The sequence below is a fragment of the Electrona antarctica genome (genome assembly GCF_951216825.1).
Source record: "Electrona antarctica genome assembly, contig: scaffold_158, whole genome shotgun sequence".
Taxonomy (NCBI): Eukaryota; Metazoa; Chordata; class Actinopteri; order Myctophiformes; family Myctophidae; genus Electrona; species Electrona antarctica.
Genome location: NW_027637821.1, coordinates 261278 through 278515, shown reverse-complemented (window position 1 = coordinate 278515; position 17238 = coordinate 261278). Strand labels below are relative to the sequence as shown.

General features: G+C 44.3%; 1 protein-coding gene across 1 annotated transcript; it reads left to right on the top strand.

Moving 5' to 3' along the window:
- Positions 1–5029: 5029 nt before the first annotated feature.
- LOC306918629 (calcyphosin-like protein) lies at positions 5030–16883 on the top strand. The gene is made up of 4 exons (XM_079531519.1): positions 5030–5153; positions 5848–5986; positions 16214–16311; positions 16808–16883. Exons 1-3 carry the CDS (start codon positions 5102–5104, stop codon positions 16281–16283), a joined length of 261 nt encoding a protein of 86 aa, XP_079387645.1. The 5' UTR covers positions 5030–5101; the 3' UTR covers positions 16284–16311; positions 16808–16883.
- Positions 16884–17238: the final 355 nt, after the last annotated feature.

Here is a 17238-nt window from a genome sequence, read left to right as displayed (position 1 = left end):
ACATGTTTCCTCCACGATGACGTACATGTTCCCTCCACGATGACGTGCATGTTCCCTACACGATGACGTACATGCTCCCTTCACGATGACGTACATGTTCCCTCCACGATGACGTACATGTTCCCTACATGATGATGTACATGTTCCCTACACGACGACGTACATGTTCCCTCCACGATGACATACATGTTCCCTCCACAATGACGTACATGTTCCCTACACGATGGCGCACATGTTCCCTCCACGATGACGTACATGTTTCCTCCACGATGACGTACATGTTCCCTCCACGATGATGTACATGTGTCCTCCACGATGACGTACATGTTCCCTCCACGATGACGTGCATGTTCCCTACACGATGGCGTACATGCTCCCGTCACGATGACGTACATGTTCCCTCCACGATGACGTGCATGTCCCCTGCACGATGACGTACATGTCCACGTCACGATGACGTACATGTTCCCTACATGATGGCGTACATGTTCAATTTACGACGACGCGCATGTTCCCTCCACGATGACGTGCATGTTCCCTACATGACGACGTACATGTTCCCTACACGACGACGTACATGTTCCCTACACGACGACGTACATGTTCCCTACACGACGACGTACATACCACGCACCCCATGTGCATACCACTCCCCTTCATTTGCATACCACGCACCTTCATTTGCATACCACGCACCTTAATTTGCATGCCACGCCCCTTCATTTGCATAAACCAATACCACAAAGTAGCCGGAACCATGCCCCTTCATTTGCATACCACTCCCCTTCATTTTCATACCACGCACCTTCATTTGCATACCACTCCCATTCATTTGCATGCCACGCCCCTTCATTTGCATAAACCAATCCCACAAAGTAGCCGAAACATGCCCTTCATTTGCATGCCACGCCCCTTCATTTGCATACCACGCACCTCATTTGCATACCACTCCCCTTCATTTGCATGCCACGCCCCTTCATTTGCATAAACCAATCCCGCAAAGTAGCGGAAACATGCCCTTCATTTGCATGCCACGCCCCTTCATTTGCATACCACGCACCTCATTTGCATACCACTCCCCTTCATTTGCATGCCACGCCCCTTCATTTGCATAAACCAATCCCGCAAAGTAGCGGAAACATGCCCTTCATTTGCATACCACTCCCCTTCATTTGCATGCCACGCCCCTTCATTTGCATAAACCAATCCCACAAAGTAGCCGAAACATGCCCTTCATGTGCGTGGTATGCAAATGAAGGGGAGTGGCCCCTTCATTTGCATACCACGCACCTTCATTTGCATGCCACGCCCCTTCATTTGCATAAACCAATCCCCTTCATTTGCATGCCACGCCCCTTCATTTGCATACCACGCACCCCATTTGCATACCACTCCCCTTCATTTGCATACCACGCACCTTCATTTGCATACCACTCCCCTTCATTTGCATGCCACGCCCCTTCATTTGCATAAACCAATCCCACAAAGTAGCCGAAACATGCCCTTCATGTGCGTGGTATGCAAATGAAGGCGAGTGGCCCCTTCATTTGCATACCACGCACCTTCATTTGCATGCCACGCCCCTTCATTTGCATAAACCAATCCCCTTCATTTGCATGCCACGCCCCTTCATTTGCATACCACGCACCCCATTTGCATACCACTCCCCTTCATTTGCATACCACGCACCTTCATTTGCATACCACGCACCTTAATTTGCATGCCACGCCCCTTCATTTGCATAAACCAATCCCACAAAGTAGCCGGAACCATGCCCCTTCATTTGCATACCACTCCCCTTCATTTTCATACCACGCACCTTCATTTGCATACCACTCCCATTAATTTGCATGCCACGCCCCTTCATTTGCATAAACCAATCCCACAAAGTAGCCGAAACATGCCCTTCATGTGCGTGGTATGCAAATGAAGGGGAGTGGCCCCTTCATTTGCATACCACGTACCTTCATTTGCATGCCACGCCCCTTCATTTGCATAAACCAATCCCCTTAATTTGCATGCCACGCCCCTTCATTTGCATACTACGCACCTCATTTGCATACCACTCCCCTTCATTTGCATGCCACGCCCCTTCATTTGCATAAACCAATCCCGCAAAGTAGCGGAAACATGCCCTTCATTTGCATACCACTCCCCTTCATTTGCATGCCACGCCCCTTCATTTGCATAAACCAATCCCCTTCATTTGCATGCCACGCCCCTTCATTTGCATACCACGCACCTCATTTGCATACCACTCCCCTTCATTTGCATACCACTCCCCTTCATTTGCATACCACGCACCTTCATTTGCATGCCACGTCCCTTCATTTGCATAAACCAATCCCCTTCATTTGCATGTCACGCCCCTTCATTTGCATAAACCAATCCCGCAAAGTAGCCGAAACATGCCCTTCATTTGCATACCACTCCCCTTCATTTGCATACCACGCACCTTAATTTGCATAAGCAAATCCCACAAAGTAGCCGAAACATGCCCTTCATTTGCATACCACGTACCTTCATTTGCATGCCACGCCCCTTCATTTGCATAAACCAATCCCCTTCATTTGCATGCCACGCCCCTTCATTTGCATACTACGCACCTCATTTGCATACCACTCCCCTTCATTTGCATGCCACGCCCCTTCATTTGCATAAACCAATCCCGCAAAGTAGCGGAAACATGCCCTTCATTTGCATACCACTCCCCTTCATTTGCATACCACTCCCCTTCATTTGCATGCCACGCCCCTTCATTTGCATAAACCAATCCCCTTCATTTGCATGCCACGCCCCTTCATTTGCATACCACGCACCTCATTTGCATACCACTCCCCTTCATTTGCATGCCACGCCCCTTCATTTGCATAAACCAATCCCCTTCATTTGCATGCCACGCCCCTTCATTTGCATACCACGCACCTCATTTGCATACCACTCCCCTTCATTTGCATACCACTCCCCTTCATTTGCATACCACGCACCTTCATTTGCATGCCACGTCCCTTCATTTGCATAAACCAATCCCCTTCATTTGCATGTCACGCCCCTTCATTTGCATAAACCAATCCCGCAAAGTAGCCGAAACATGCCCTTCATTTGCATACCACTCCCCTTCATTTGCATACCACGCACCTTAATTTGCATAAGCAAATCCCACAAAGTAGCCGAAACATGCCCTTCATTTGCATACCACGCACCTTCATTTGCATGCCACGCCCCTTCATTTGCATAAACCACTCCCACAAAGTAGGCGGGGTGACACCCACTAATTTACATAAGCGACACCCACTAATTTGCATATACCACACCCACAAAGTAGCCGGAACCACGCCCTTCATTAGCATAAACTGCTCCCACAAAGTAAGTTAGCGAGAAAAGTCGCGAAATTCGACAGAACAAATCCGAGACCATTACCGCAACCGGGTCGCGGCCCCGATCGCAGCCGTATAGGGTTTGGGCCAAACGGACATACGGTCGCGACAGTAGCCCTGCACGAAAGCCTCGAAATTTGCGACTTTGACGCGAAAGTCGCAGAACAAATCCGAGACCATCACCGCGGCCGGGTCGCGGCCCCGATCGCAGCCGTATAGGTTTCGGGCCAAACGGACATACGGCCGCGGCGGTAGCCTTGAACGAACGCCTACAAATTGCCGACTTTGACGCGCGACAACGCGCCAACGATAAAACATCACGGTCCGACGTTCGGATATGTCGGAGAGCCAGCCGAGACGAACGGTTAGGTGTCTCGGACGTACGCCTCCGACAGTCGTACAAAACGTCCTTCACTTTGGCTCTGTGCATGCAGACACGTCATAGACCCATAGACTCTAACAGCGTCCTGGCTGAAAAAGTGAAACGAGACCGTGCCTCTTAGAAAGGTCGCCCGAGGGCCTCACCGTCGTGGCGTTCCAGTTAAGCAAAGTTTGACGTTCACGCGCGCCTACGCCGACGATCGTAAGTCTGTTCGGGATGGGCCGAACACCTCTGCGATCGCGGCGACGAGCCGATCTTCGTGATGGTCTGAGTTTTTTTCTGCGACCTCGGGAACCTCAAATCTGACCCGAGGCCTAGCATTGCAGTGTAGTTCCCTTTATCGGACGCTTGTAAGAGTCCCACAAAATCGAGACCAACGCCATTTTATTCGCCATGGCCTGAATATGGATATTCGGGGGTGTTACATATAAATATCTATCACTTAATTGTTAAGGCATTTGGCCCAAAGGTCACCGTGGCAGTCTTTCGGCTGACCTTTGACCTTTGCAAACGTCGTGGAAATTCGAGACCGGCCCCATTGAATTTGGGACGCTCTAAATATGAATAAAATGTCTCGTTTGCGAAGAATAGGGTTAGGGAACATATTTTAAAGGTGTGTTTTGTCTGTTTTCACTTCTGTGGAGAGAGGGGAGAGAGGAGGCAGTCTTTTTGCTGACCATTGACCTTTGCAAACGGCGTGGAGAGCCCAGACCGACGCCATTGGATTCTGCATTTTCTAAATATGAATAAAATGTCTAGTTTGTGAAGAATAACATTAATGAACATGTTGTGTTTTGTGTTTTGTCTGTTCATTCAAAAAGAGAGGAGAGGAGAGGAGGGGAGAGGCATATGCCTTCATACATGTGGATGGGCTGTGGCGCTGTTCTGAATTCCACTGGCAGATGACGGTCTTTTCTTTGATTCGTTTCTCTGACTTCCTATGTAAGTGCTGCTATTAAAATGCTTACTTTAAAAAGACTAAAATAGCTAAAATACAACAATTCATGGTCATAAGTGCATAAAGCATAATTCATAATAATGTCATGATACAATAATAAATATGTGGTTCATAATTGATTTCATATGAGGTTAAAAATGTAAACATGATGTGATGATAACTTTCTGAGGCAGAACCAAGTTCCCTGTCTGTCAGTAGCAACACTGGACCATGATTGATTGACTGATTGATGCATGATTGCCTGGCATTGCACACAGGTGGTACAAACATTTCTCTCACTCATTCAGACTCTGGTCTGCACAAGGAAGCACACTCGCAGCAGAGTAGTGTGTTTGAACTGTTTAAAGTTATTAAACACGGTCAAAAGGACATTCAAAGGACTGTATGAAACTCAAGAAGCATCAAGAACCTCTTCACACAACAAGCGGCCAACGAGGTATTATTATTTGAGAGTTATCTTTGTTGTGTTGTATTGTGGTGTTTTGACGGACACGTTCACCTGCGCATCGCGCATTTCTACATGTTTTGTATTTCTTTGTTTGATCAATATTATGTATTGCGACGTAATTTGTTGATTGTTTATGTGTTTATTATTTTGTGTGAACATAGTTCTCACGGCATGGAACAGCAGAGGGATGAGAAGAATGCCCAATAAATGCCCGTTTATAAAGAACCGACCTGTGTCGTCAATGTTGTGAGAAGAGCTACATCCTACGTGTGTGTTTCGTGTCGTGTCATTCATCATCACTTTGTTTACTTTTATCACAGCTAACAGTCACATCAAGGTCTGTGAAATAGTTAGTAATGAATGAATAGCTGACTCTGTCGCGATTTTGGCCTTTATGGTGAATGTTTTACAACTATATGAACTTCAACTTTGGCCAGTAGTTGTACAAAGCCATGGGTCTGAATGTAAACAAAGTATATGCTGCTTTTATAAGACAACGTTTTATTTTTATATTGAGTGGTGGTGTGATTTGCATGTTATGTAATGAGTCCGAGTTTGTATTGTGCTAAACCAGTCACCAGTAGCATGGATAAGAAGCTAACTATGCTAATCGGAATTAGCATTAAGCTAACTGCATCCACTATAATGTTACACATTATATTAATGTGCTCTGTGTGTTCAGCCATGGCCAGGACGTCGAGGCACGACCGAGAGATGGCGCTGGACGCCAAGAGACGTCTGTGTGTGAGTTCAGATCCCGTGGAGAGGCTGAGGCTGCAGTGCCTGGCCCGAGGGTCGTCTGGCATCAATGGCCTGGGCAGGTGAGTGTGTGCGTGTGCGTGTGTGTGCGCGCGTGCCTCCCTCAGGCACAGCAGAGGCGTACACAGACAGTTGGACTGTGAGGTGACGTGGCAGCCCTCCTCCTCCTCCTCGCCATCACCCAGGAAGCCTTGGAGGTGTCGGCCGGTGTTGCTGGGCTCTATAACATATGAAAATCAGACCGGAAGGCCTTAAGGTCATTACACACTGGCGAATTAGCGACGCGAATTATTCGTGCAAATAATTCGCCTTTTTTAAAAACCAATTGAAGTCAATGCAAGCTTCCACATCAGTGGCGAATGTGCGAATGTGCGAAAATGCGACCGTTTTCGCTCTTTATTTGTTCGCTCCGGTGTTCGCTCCTGTGTCGAATTTTTAATTCGCGTCGCTAATTCGCCAGTGTGTAATGACCTTTACCGTTGTGGCGTTCTACAGAAGCAAAGGTTTTAAATAGCAGATCTACAAGCTCGTAGCGCGCCACTCGGTGTAGTGGAACGTTCGCGCGCGCCATGTCGACTAGAAAGGTCGCCCGAGGACGTACTACAGTTCTACGCGTGCGTATCTGGGAGCTCTATAACCTATCCGAAAAGCAGACTGGAGGGCCTTACCGTTGTGGCGTTCTAAAGAAGCAAAGGTTTTTACGTTCGCGTGCGCCATGTCGACTAGAAAGGTCGCCCGAGGACGTACTACAGTTCCACGCGTGAGTCTCGTGGAGCTCTATAACATATCCGTAAATCAGACCGGAAGGCCTTACCGTTGTGGCGTTCTACAGAAGCAAAGGTTTTAAGTAGCAGATCTACAAGCTCGTAGCGCGCCACTCAGTGTAGTGGAACGTTCGCGCGCGCCATGTCGACTAGAAAGGTTGCCCGAGGACGTACTACAGTTCCACGCGTGCGTCTTGTGGAGCTCTATAACATATCCGTAAATCAGACCGGAAGGCCTTACCGTTGTGGCGTTCTACAGAAGCAAAGGTTTTAAGTAGCAGATCTACAAGCTCGTAGCGCGCCACTCGGTGTAGTGGAACGTTCGCGCGCGCCATGTCGACTAGAAAGGTCGCCCGAGGACGTACTACAGTTCCACGCGTGCGTCTCGTGGAGCTCTATAACATATCCCTAAATCAGACCGGAAGGCCTTACCGTTGTGGCGTTCTACAGATGCAAAGGTTTTAAGTAGCAGATCTACAAGCTCGTAGCGCGCCACTCGGTGTAGTGGAACGTTCGCGCGCGCCATGTCGACTAGAAAGGTCGCCCGAGGACGTACTACAGTTCCACGCGTGCGTCTCGTGGAGCTCTATAACATATCCGTAAATCAGACCGGAAGGCCTTACCGTTGTGGCGTTCTACAGAAGCAAAGGTTTTAAGTAGCAGATCTACAAGCTCGTAGCGCGCCACTCGGTGTAGTGGAACGTTCGCGCGCGCCATGTCGACTAGAAAGGTCGCCCGAGGACGTACTACAGTTCCACGCGTGCGTCTCGTGGAGCTCTATAACATATCCGTAAATCAGACCGGAAGGCCTTACCGTTGTGGCGTTCTACAGAAGCAAAGGTTTTAAGTAGCAGATCTACAAGCTCGTAGCGCGCCACTCGGTGTAGTGGAACGTTCGCGCGCGCCATGTCGACTAGAAAGGTCGCCCGAGGACGTACTACAGTTCCACGCGTGCGTCTCGTGGAGCTCTATAACATATCCGTAAATCAGACCGGAAGGCCTTACCGTTGTGGCGTTCTACAGAAGCAAAGGTTTTAAGTAGCAGATCTACAAGCTCGTAGCGCGCCACTCGGTGTAGTGGAACGTTCGCGCGCGCCATGTCGACTAGAAAGGTCGCCCGAGGACGTACTACAGTTCCACGCGTGCGTCTCGTGGAGCTCTATAACATATCCGTAAATCAGACCGGAAGGCCTTACCGTTGTGGCGTTCTACAGAAGCAAAGGTTTTAAGTAGCAGATCTACAAGCTCACAGTGGCACAATCCAGGCACATTGTCAGCTTGTATTAATTGGACAAGAAGTATATAGGGCTTTAGTGGAAAACGCCAGTGTGTGTGTGTGCTGTGCTCACGTGCACATTTGGGGGGAGGGCCCTCCTCTGCAACCTAGATATACGTAGATTTTCGGGATCTGGCTTTTGATTTAGTGTAGGACACATTTACGTGACTGCAAAGACGAAACCGAAGTGGGTGAGAGGGGCATACGTCCAATGCACATTGTTTAGGCGGAAGGAAGGAAGCATTTGAAATGTGCGCGCGTCAAGAGACTACAGTGTGCTCAACGCAGCCGAGCCCTTTGTGACCGCTGGAACTTTTACAATGACAGACTCTTGGAACTTTTAGTGATTCTATAGAGAGGGTCAGGAGACTGGCGGAAGAGTTGAGTTGGCCCGTTCAGAACCCGATGTGTGAATGGAGGATGTCATATTAACCCATATTGACCTGACAACAGGTTCTACAAAATGTCTTCTAAATCTTGACAGTTTTCTGAAAAACCTATGTTTCTATGTCTACATTTTCATGTCAAGGACCCCCAAAAATATATGTAATTGGCTGCCGACCACCATCTGAAAATATGTTGTTCCAGGGACCCCCCACTCAAAAATATTTGAGTTAAAAACGTTTGCTCTGAAAGAATATAATATATTCTTTCAGAGAATCGTGAAAACATTTTCACAACCTTTCAAAAAATAGCAGATCCACAAGCTCGTAGCGCGGCACTCGGTGCCGCGCTACGAGCTTGTAGATCTGCTATTATCCAATAGCTAAAAGTATAACATAATGCTTAAAACACCAAAAGGGGTTCCCATCCAGAATGGGGTTAAGTACACAACAAACTCTCACTGCCACGTCGTTTATATTGATGCTCGGAGGACGCGATAGGTGGGCTGCCTGCCTGCCTATCACGTACCTATTTCAGGTACTGTATTGAAGAAGGTCTACAGATCTTGGGGCAAGGACAATAGAGCACCGAAGTCTGACGTCACTTTCAGTAGAGGGCGCCAGTACACAGGTTCATGTATTTAGGGATTTTAGGTCGCTTCATATAAGATCTGTGTTTGAAAAATGAACCGATCATCCCAGCCTTTCTGTCACATTTCCACCTTCAATCGATGCTTCATATCCACATGAGTGAAAAGGCCGGGATGATCGGTTTATTTTTCAAACACAGTTCTTATATGAAGAGATCTAAAATCCCCCCTATTAGTCCAGTAATAATGAAATTTGACCTCTAACTAATTGCAAAATAAAAAAACTCAACTGATTTTGCATCTTCAATATATCCTGAATAACAGAAAGAAAGTTGCCTGGAATTGTCAGAGGGGAAAGTGTTGAAAATGGCCTGTACAGTATGGCCACCATTGACATCCTATTATAAGGCAATATTTTCTAAATTTCCTTATGCTTTAAGTAGCATGTGACATATCAAACTAGGTTGTTGTCATGATGCTGAAGCCATTCCAAGCATTAGTTTTGCATAAAAACACTCATTGGGCTAAATTTGGCCATAGCAACTTGCCAAAATGTAATGAGGTCAGCACATTTGACTCTATATATATCTATATCGTTGCTGTCGGGCAGAAACCTCTTATCTCCATATTCTCTTTTGTAAATGAACGTCCTACTTCAGTGTTTTTCAACCTTTTTTCATTTCAAGGCCCATTATTTATTCGGCATTATTTGAGCCACGGACCACCATGTGATGACATTTAGCCTCTCAAGACGTCAGACCCAAACTAGAGCATTATTTTGATATTGTTGGATTTTGTCCACAATTCCATGGTGTATTGATGTGGCACTGCAGATACCATTAGGAGAGATAACAGGCAAACGTTGATCAAAGATAACAATTCTTCTACATTCTCTAATTGCGTAGACCTCTTGCAAATTAAGTTATGCAGATGTTTAAAAAATAACTGAGAGGGTAACAGGAAACCAAATGGACCTGTACGCTGGGTCCATTTGGTTTCATGTTACACTCTCAAGAGTTAAAGATCTATAAGGGCCCATTTGGTTACCAACTCTCCATCATTTAGCTGGGGACCACCTGGAACCCCCTCAAGAACCACTGGATGGTCCCCAGACCACTGGTTGAGAACCACTGCCCTATTTGATCACCACTACAGCAGCGTCACACGTAACCCATTTAGACCTGAGGACGATTCTACAAATGCCTTCTAAATCCTGACAGTTTTCTGAAAAACCCTATGTTTCTATGTCAGTGGTTCATGTCAAGGAGCCCCAAAGAAATGTAAAATGTATTTGGCCTCCGACCCGATCTGAAAATATGTTGTTCGAGGGACCCGACCCTTCCCCAGAAGCAACGATTTGAGTTAAAAACGCTCGCTCTGAAAGAATATATATTCAAAGATTTGCACCACATTTTCACGATTTTTCAAAAAATAGCAGATTTACAAGCTCGTAGCGCGGCACTCGGTGCCACGCTATGAGCTTGTAGATCTGCTATTTTTCAATAGCTAAAGTATAACATAATGCTTAAAACACCAAAAGGGGTTCCCGCCCGGAATTGGTTAAGCATCAAAAGTAGCAGATCTACAAGCTCAAATCGCGGCGCAAAGCGCCACGTTTTCAGCTTGTCGATCTGCTACTTTGAATTCGAATCGTGAAAACTAACAGTTTTGGACATTATGAGGTTGCCACCCGACGGAGACGATAAATAATGCGACGACGCAAGTTGGCGGTGAGAATGTGTTGCATAATTATTAGGAGCAACATTCACGTGTGACTGCATTTCCTTCAGTCTACCTTCAGTAAGACTACTTTATTTTTTATTTTTTTTCTACTAGTAATAGTTGACTGTTGGCTTTGATGTTTTAATTGGTCATTATTTTCTGTTAGGGAGTCCTTCAACATCAAATGCAAAAGTAAAGTATCAATGTCGGGCAGAAGTCTTGTTTGTCGAACCTTGTATGTCTGAAAAGTTAAGGTCAAAATCTCTATTTTTCAGAAAATGGAAAATAACATAATGTTCCAATGGATCCAGTATAGTTCTTATTTAGTCACAATTAAGCTCTTGTTTCATTAATAGGCCTATAATATTTATAAAACGCACAGAGAGATTGGACCACTTTAACTCATTTAAACCTGAGGACGGCTGACAGTTTTCTGAAAAACCTATGTTTCTATGTCAGTGGTGCTCAAATATGTCATGTCAAGGACACCCAGAATTATCCGTATTAGGCAGCTGAAAATATGTTATCCCACGGACCCCCCAGAAGCTAATATTTGAGTTAAAAACGTTTGCTCTGAAAGAATATATATTCAAAGATTTGCGCGACATTTTCACGATTTTTCAAAAATGGCAGATGTACAAGCTCGTAGCTAAAGTATAACATAATGCTTAAAACACCAAAAGGCGTTCCCACCCAGAATGGGTTAAAGTAAACTTTACATTAATGGGTTGTTGTGAGCTAAGCTTGTAGTAGATTGACTATTTTCGCTAGTTTAGCGTGACCTTGTTGTGCAACGCAGTAGGGCCGTGGCTTTCAACCCTTTTCACACGGACCACCATTTGATGAGATTTAGCCTTGCAGACCCAAAACTGAAGAATATCTATCTACACATTTCCATCCTGTGTTGATGTGGTACCATTAGGAGAGATAACAGGCAAACGTTGATCAAAATTACAATTCTACTACACTCTCTAATTGTGTAGACTTCTTGTAAATTAACTTAAAGGACCACTTCACCGCTTTTCAATGTATCTTCATATAATAGGTCCTCACTAATAATCATGATAAAATGGCACCATTTTTTTCTACTCTGTTATGTGTCTCATATAGGGCTGTGGGCAGTTCAGAAACCCGTCCACCAGTGACATCATCGAGCGGCAGTGGCTCAGGGGTAGAGTGGCTGGATGGTAACCGCAAGGTTGCCAGTTGGAAACCTGTGGGCTCCCCCAGAGTTGGTGTTGAAGTGTCCTTGAGCAAGACTCTGAACCCCTAATTGCTCCTGATGTTCTGGTTGGTGCCTTGCATGGTTTCCTGCCGCTATCGCTGTGTGAATGTGTGTGTGAATGGGTGAATGTAATGCACAATCTATGTAAAAGTGTATGAATGTGTGTGTGAATGCACAATCTATTAAGCGCCTTGGATAAAGGCTCTATATAAAATGCACCATTTATCGATGGGGAATCAAAGCTAATAGAAACTGCAGGCTTTCTATTCCTGAAAAAACAACGATGTTGTCACTGGTGGACAGGTTTCTGAACTGCCCACAGCCCTGCTATGAGACACAGACTGAGTAGAAAGAAATTGTGCCATTTTATCATGATTATTAGTGAGGATCTACTATATGAAGATAGGTTGAAAAGTGGTGAAGTGGTGCTTTTTAAGTAATGCAGATGTCTAACAATACTTTAACTCTTGAGAGTGTAAAATGAAACCAAACAAGGGTCCATTTGGTTTCATTTTACGCTATCAAGATTTAAAAGATATGGGTCCATTTAGTTACCAAGTCCATCATTTAGCTGGGGACCACCTGGAACCCCCTCAAGGACAACTGGTGGTCCTCTGACCACTGGTTGAAAGCCACTGCAGAAGGCCATTAATAGATGAATGAAAGAAATAATTTAAATATATATTTGCCTGACTGCTCTATTGTCGTATAACAATTTACTTCAGGGAACGACAAGGCAAGCTTCCTTCAAATTGCACAATTAAAAACATAGTATGTTTTCTTTTAGGCATAAACATGGGCATAAAGCATATACGTATTGAAGCCTGGATACCTGAAAATACATACTGTACAAACTTCAAAAATAGTTTGTCCCTCTTTTTTCACAAATCGCATATTATATTAGCAGGGGTCATCGCTGGCTTGTGTGGACATTTTTGTCTTTTTTTGTATTCTTTTTTTTGCCATGAACATACAAAATGAGGACAATAACATTACCAGAAACACTTAATAAAGTGATAGCCCTTAATGACCATAACTTGCAGTTTAACCCATTTAGACCTGAGGACGATTCTACAAATATCTTCTAAATCCTGACAGTTTTCTGTGTCTATGTCAGCTATTTCATGTCACGGACCCCAAAAGTTTTTGGCCGCCGACCCCCCCCCATGTGAAAATATGTTGTTCCAGGGACCCCCCTCAATAAGCAAAGATTTGAGTTAAAAATGTCCGATGTGAATATATATATATTCAAAGATTTGCACCACATTTTCACGATTTCTCAAAAATAGCAGACCTACAGTACAAGCTTGTAGATCTGCTATTTTCCAATAGCTAAAGTATTTACATAATCCTTGAAACACCAAAAGGTGTTCCCGTTCAGAATGGGTTAAAACAGGTACCCATTCAGCCAGGTATGCTGCCCTATATATATGGCAGTCAATAGAGGGAAGGCCTTCCAAACGAACCGGAAGGTTGGCGTGATGGAGTCTAGAAAGCTGAAATACTTTGCAGGGGATCTTCTTCGGACAGTTCTCACGGGCCGAGTCGTCGGTCCTAAATCCCGTACACGCCTGTTGTTCACCGTCCAGGATCAGAGATGACAGATGCACGAGAGAGAGAGAGAGGCGACAGCAGCTTGGGAAAAGATTTAATCTGCGTAAAGCCTAGACAGAAGTAGCCAGGCAGCCAGCTGGACCAGCAGGTAAACACCCTCCAGCCAGGCAGTCTAAACGGAAAGAAAACAACACCGTTTTTACACTGACAACAACAAGGCTATGGTGTTCCAGCTCCGTCCATGAAAGGACCTGCCGTGTTCACCCCTATACAAGCAACACAGTCTCATGAAATTTACCTCAACTTCACCAGGTAGGAACAGCATTTATATTATATTAAAGGACAACTTTAGTTTTTTTCAACCAAGGTTCATGTTTTAGGTTGTCATTAGAGAAAGTAAAAGATGAGTGTTATTATTATTCTTTCCATTTTTCTTTCGTTTTAGCGATTTTAGCTATTTTTAACAGGGGCCGGGGCATTCAGGCTTAAATATCTTTTTTTTAAAACACAATTTTATAGCAATTTATTTTTTGAGTGGTGTAAACCACTCCTACGACTGGCTTTGTTAGTTTACGTGTCTGTCTGTCTGTCTGTGCTCAAAAAATGAGCATGGTTGCTACGGTCACCCAGTCCATCCGGGTGTGATTTCATTACGTCAGACATGACGTCAGATCAGAGCTGATCAGGCTATATAAGACCTTATACCACTCAGTTCACACGGGTGTGATTTTTTTATTATTTACTATAGTCTTACTAGACACCAGGAAATTACAGCTGGCCACAAAAGATCACAGGATCTACTGAATGTGAAGGGGGGTACTATAGGGGGATGCCATACTGTGTTCAACATGTCAGTTTGTCACCCCTTCACATTCAGTAGATCCTGTGATCTTTGGTGGCCAGAATTTCCTGGGGTCTAGTAGGACTATAGTAGATATTCAAAAAAATAAATCGCTATTAAAAATACATATTTAGCCCCAACAAAAGAAAGCAGCAAATGAAAAAAAAAGTACACTCATCTTTTACTTTCTCTAATAACAATAAGCTAAAACATGAACCAATTAAGCTAAAACATGAACGTTCTCAAACGTTTTCATATCCAAGGACCTCCAAATCGACATTTATTATTAGCCCACGGATCCCCATTTGAAAAGCTATGCCAGGGACCCCCATAAGTGAAGCAGTGATTCTCAACCATTTTCATTTTAAGGATGCCCAGTTTGACATGCATTTTTAGGCTACGATCCCCCCATTTAATGGCCTTTCTATCTCTGGGACCCCGATTCATATTGTAAAATCCATCCATTTGGTTCCAACACTCAGAGTTACAGACCCATGAGGTTCCATTTGGTTCCTAATCCTAACTATATAATTTAGCTGCCGGGGACCCCCTGAAACTCCCTCCAGGACCCCTATGACAATGATCTACATTGTCAAATTTGTCATATAGACAGATGGTGCTGTGGGAAAGACATCTGTTGTAATGTCTTGATGCATTATGCCTATGATGACCACAGTGCAGAATACACTGTTTTTATGATTTGATTAAAGTCAAAACTAAAAGATAGAAATGTGATTTATTTTAGAGCAAATTAAATATTTAGTTAGTTTAAATTTATAGTGTACTGATCACTGATGTCTGAAGCACATATAACTGTATTGTTCATACAACTGTGTGTGTGCGTGTGTGCGTGCTGTCCTAGATTTGTTAAAGTATGCACTGGTATCGGATCGATGCTCAATCAACCGATTCGCAAGTTATGTGGGAAAAAATGGTATCAGTGCATCTCTAATGTAATGCAAATGATACTGTGTCTCTAGCAGGTTTTTACTTCCAAATCATTTCATATCTCACATTCTTTCCTTCATGTCCGTCTCTTCTCCCACCCTTTCTTTCCACTCCAGGGACGTGCACACATAGACATCAAAGGGGGCTTCAGCACCTGCCCTTTTACCCGTCTGTAAAACAACTGCCCTCTCCAGACCACAAATGCAGCATTTAGTACAGGGGTGGGCAACTGGCGGCCCAGGGGCCATATGCGGCCCCCACCTTCACTTAATGCGGCCCGTATGTTGATATCAGAATACTGATATAGTATTGATTTCAGCTGTTACAATTCCAAACCCGCTTTAATTACTTCATGACTAGTATTAAATGACTAGTATTAAAATGTTATTGTCTTTTTGTGTCCAATGTATTTATGTTAACAGCTCATAAAGTTAACATAACTATAACTAAATGCATTTGAAATTCAATAAAAAGGTTACTTTTCAGGATTCCAATTCAAAAATAGCAAAAACATTCAGGTTTTCAATTCAAATATAGCAAAAATAGCCAATCTACAAGCTCAAAATGCGTCGCATTGAGACGTGTTTTGAGCTTGTAGATCGGCTCTGGAGTGAGTGTGGAAATATTGTGGCCCTCTCCATCGTCAAAGTTGCCCAACCCTGATTTAGTACATGGTGAAAGAAATGCAAATGCCACTCCTTTCCATACCATGCCGGAAGGCAACATTCAGGAAAAATTCATTTTTTTCCCTGAACTTGAACTCAGCATTTTGCGTTGAACAAAATTTGTTTAGAAATCCATGTCGCTACACCGCATCTCCACTAGCTAAAGAGCGATTGGTTGCACCCCGAAAATAGCAGATCTACAAGCTCGCTATTTTTGTCCAAAAGTGCCCTCTTATACGGGATTTCAGCCTCTGCCTCTCTAACACTCTCTGCACGTCCCTTTACCACTCGGTACTAAAACGTTTCTACTCTCCTTCACAGACAGAAGGCAGATGAGGCTGACGTGATCGGGAAAGGACTCACCTGTCGCTGCCGACCTGCACATTCCTGACATCATCATCATCATCAATGTCGCCAAGGTAACGCCACACCGTACTCACTGCAGTTTACATCAACCCAGGATCCTTTGAAACCTTTTGATCCTGTCAAAATGAATAATTTAATATTTAATTAGTGGTTTTTTAGCGGGTTTTAATTTTTTCACAGAATCAAATACTTTATGGTCACGATTCACCAGAATCCTGGATGGCTTGATTATATAGGCTTACAATCATTGATATAATTTTTTTTTTGTAATTCTCTTTGGGGGAAAAATGAATGGCCGATTTTTTTCAGTGGAACCAGAAAACCACACCCACTGCTATGCCCAGTGTTCTTGAAGCACTCTATAGGGCTATGGGGAGGGGTCACCAATTTCATCCAATCAGGAAAATTATCTAAATTAAACTACCAAAATAATGATGATGATGATGATGATGATAATAATGAAACCTGCAGATTGTAAAGTGGGTGAAACATGCTGTGTTGGTTACTGTGTGGATCATGGATGTGAACACTTTTGTTTTGCCGCTGAAGAGCTCTGCACAGGATGGGCCACCCTGACCGTCCCGTCACCCCCACAGCGCTGCGGGTGGACAGACGCTTGGATCCCTACATCCCAGACGGTATATATACCACTGTGTAGAGTCAGACCATAGGGATACTTTTACATCAGTGTTTTCTAACCACCTGAAGTTCTGGACGGGAACCCCTTTTGGTGTTTTAACTAAAGCATTATGTTATACTGAAAAATAGCAGATCTACAAGATGCATTTCCAACTTGCATCGTTCCAACAGCGGTGCCTCTATCGCTGTAGAGGCTCCAACGGGCACCGCTCTAGTATGATGTAAATTCTCCATTCATTATCAATGGGAATGTAATATTTGTGTAAGACGAAAGTCGACACTATAGCTGAATATAGGAGGGGAGATAAATAGTTGGAGAATGCTGTAATCTATAAGTCAAT

What these genes read in the sequence shown, in the direction of transcription:
- LOC306918629 (XM_079531519.1), top strand. Translation starts at nt 5,102, where the DNA reads ATGAAACTCAAGAAGCATCAAGAACCTCTTCACACAACAAGCGGCCAA. An exon ending in CACAACAAGCGGCCAACGAG is followed by an intron (nt 5,154 to 5,847) that starts GTATTATTATTT and finishes CTGTGTGTTCAG; the next exon opens with CCATGGCCAGGACGTCGAGG. An exon ending in GGCATCAATGGCCTGGGCAG is followed by an intron (nt 5,987 to 16,213) that starts GTGAGTGTGTGC and finishes TCTCCTTCACAG; the next exon opens with ACAGAAGGCAGATGAGGCTG.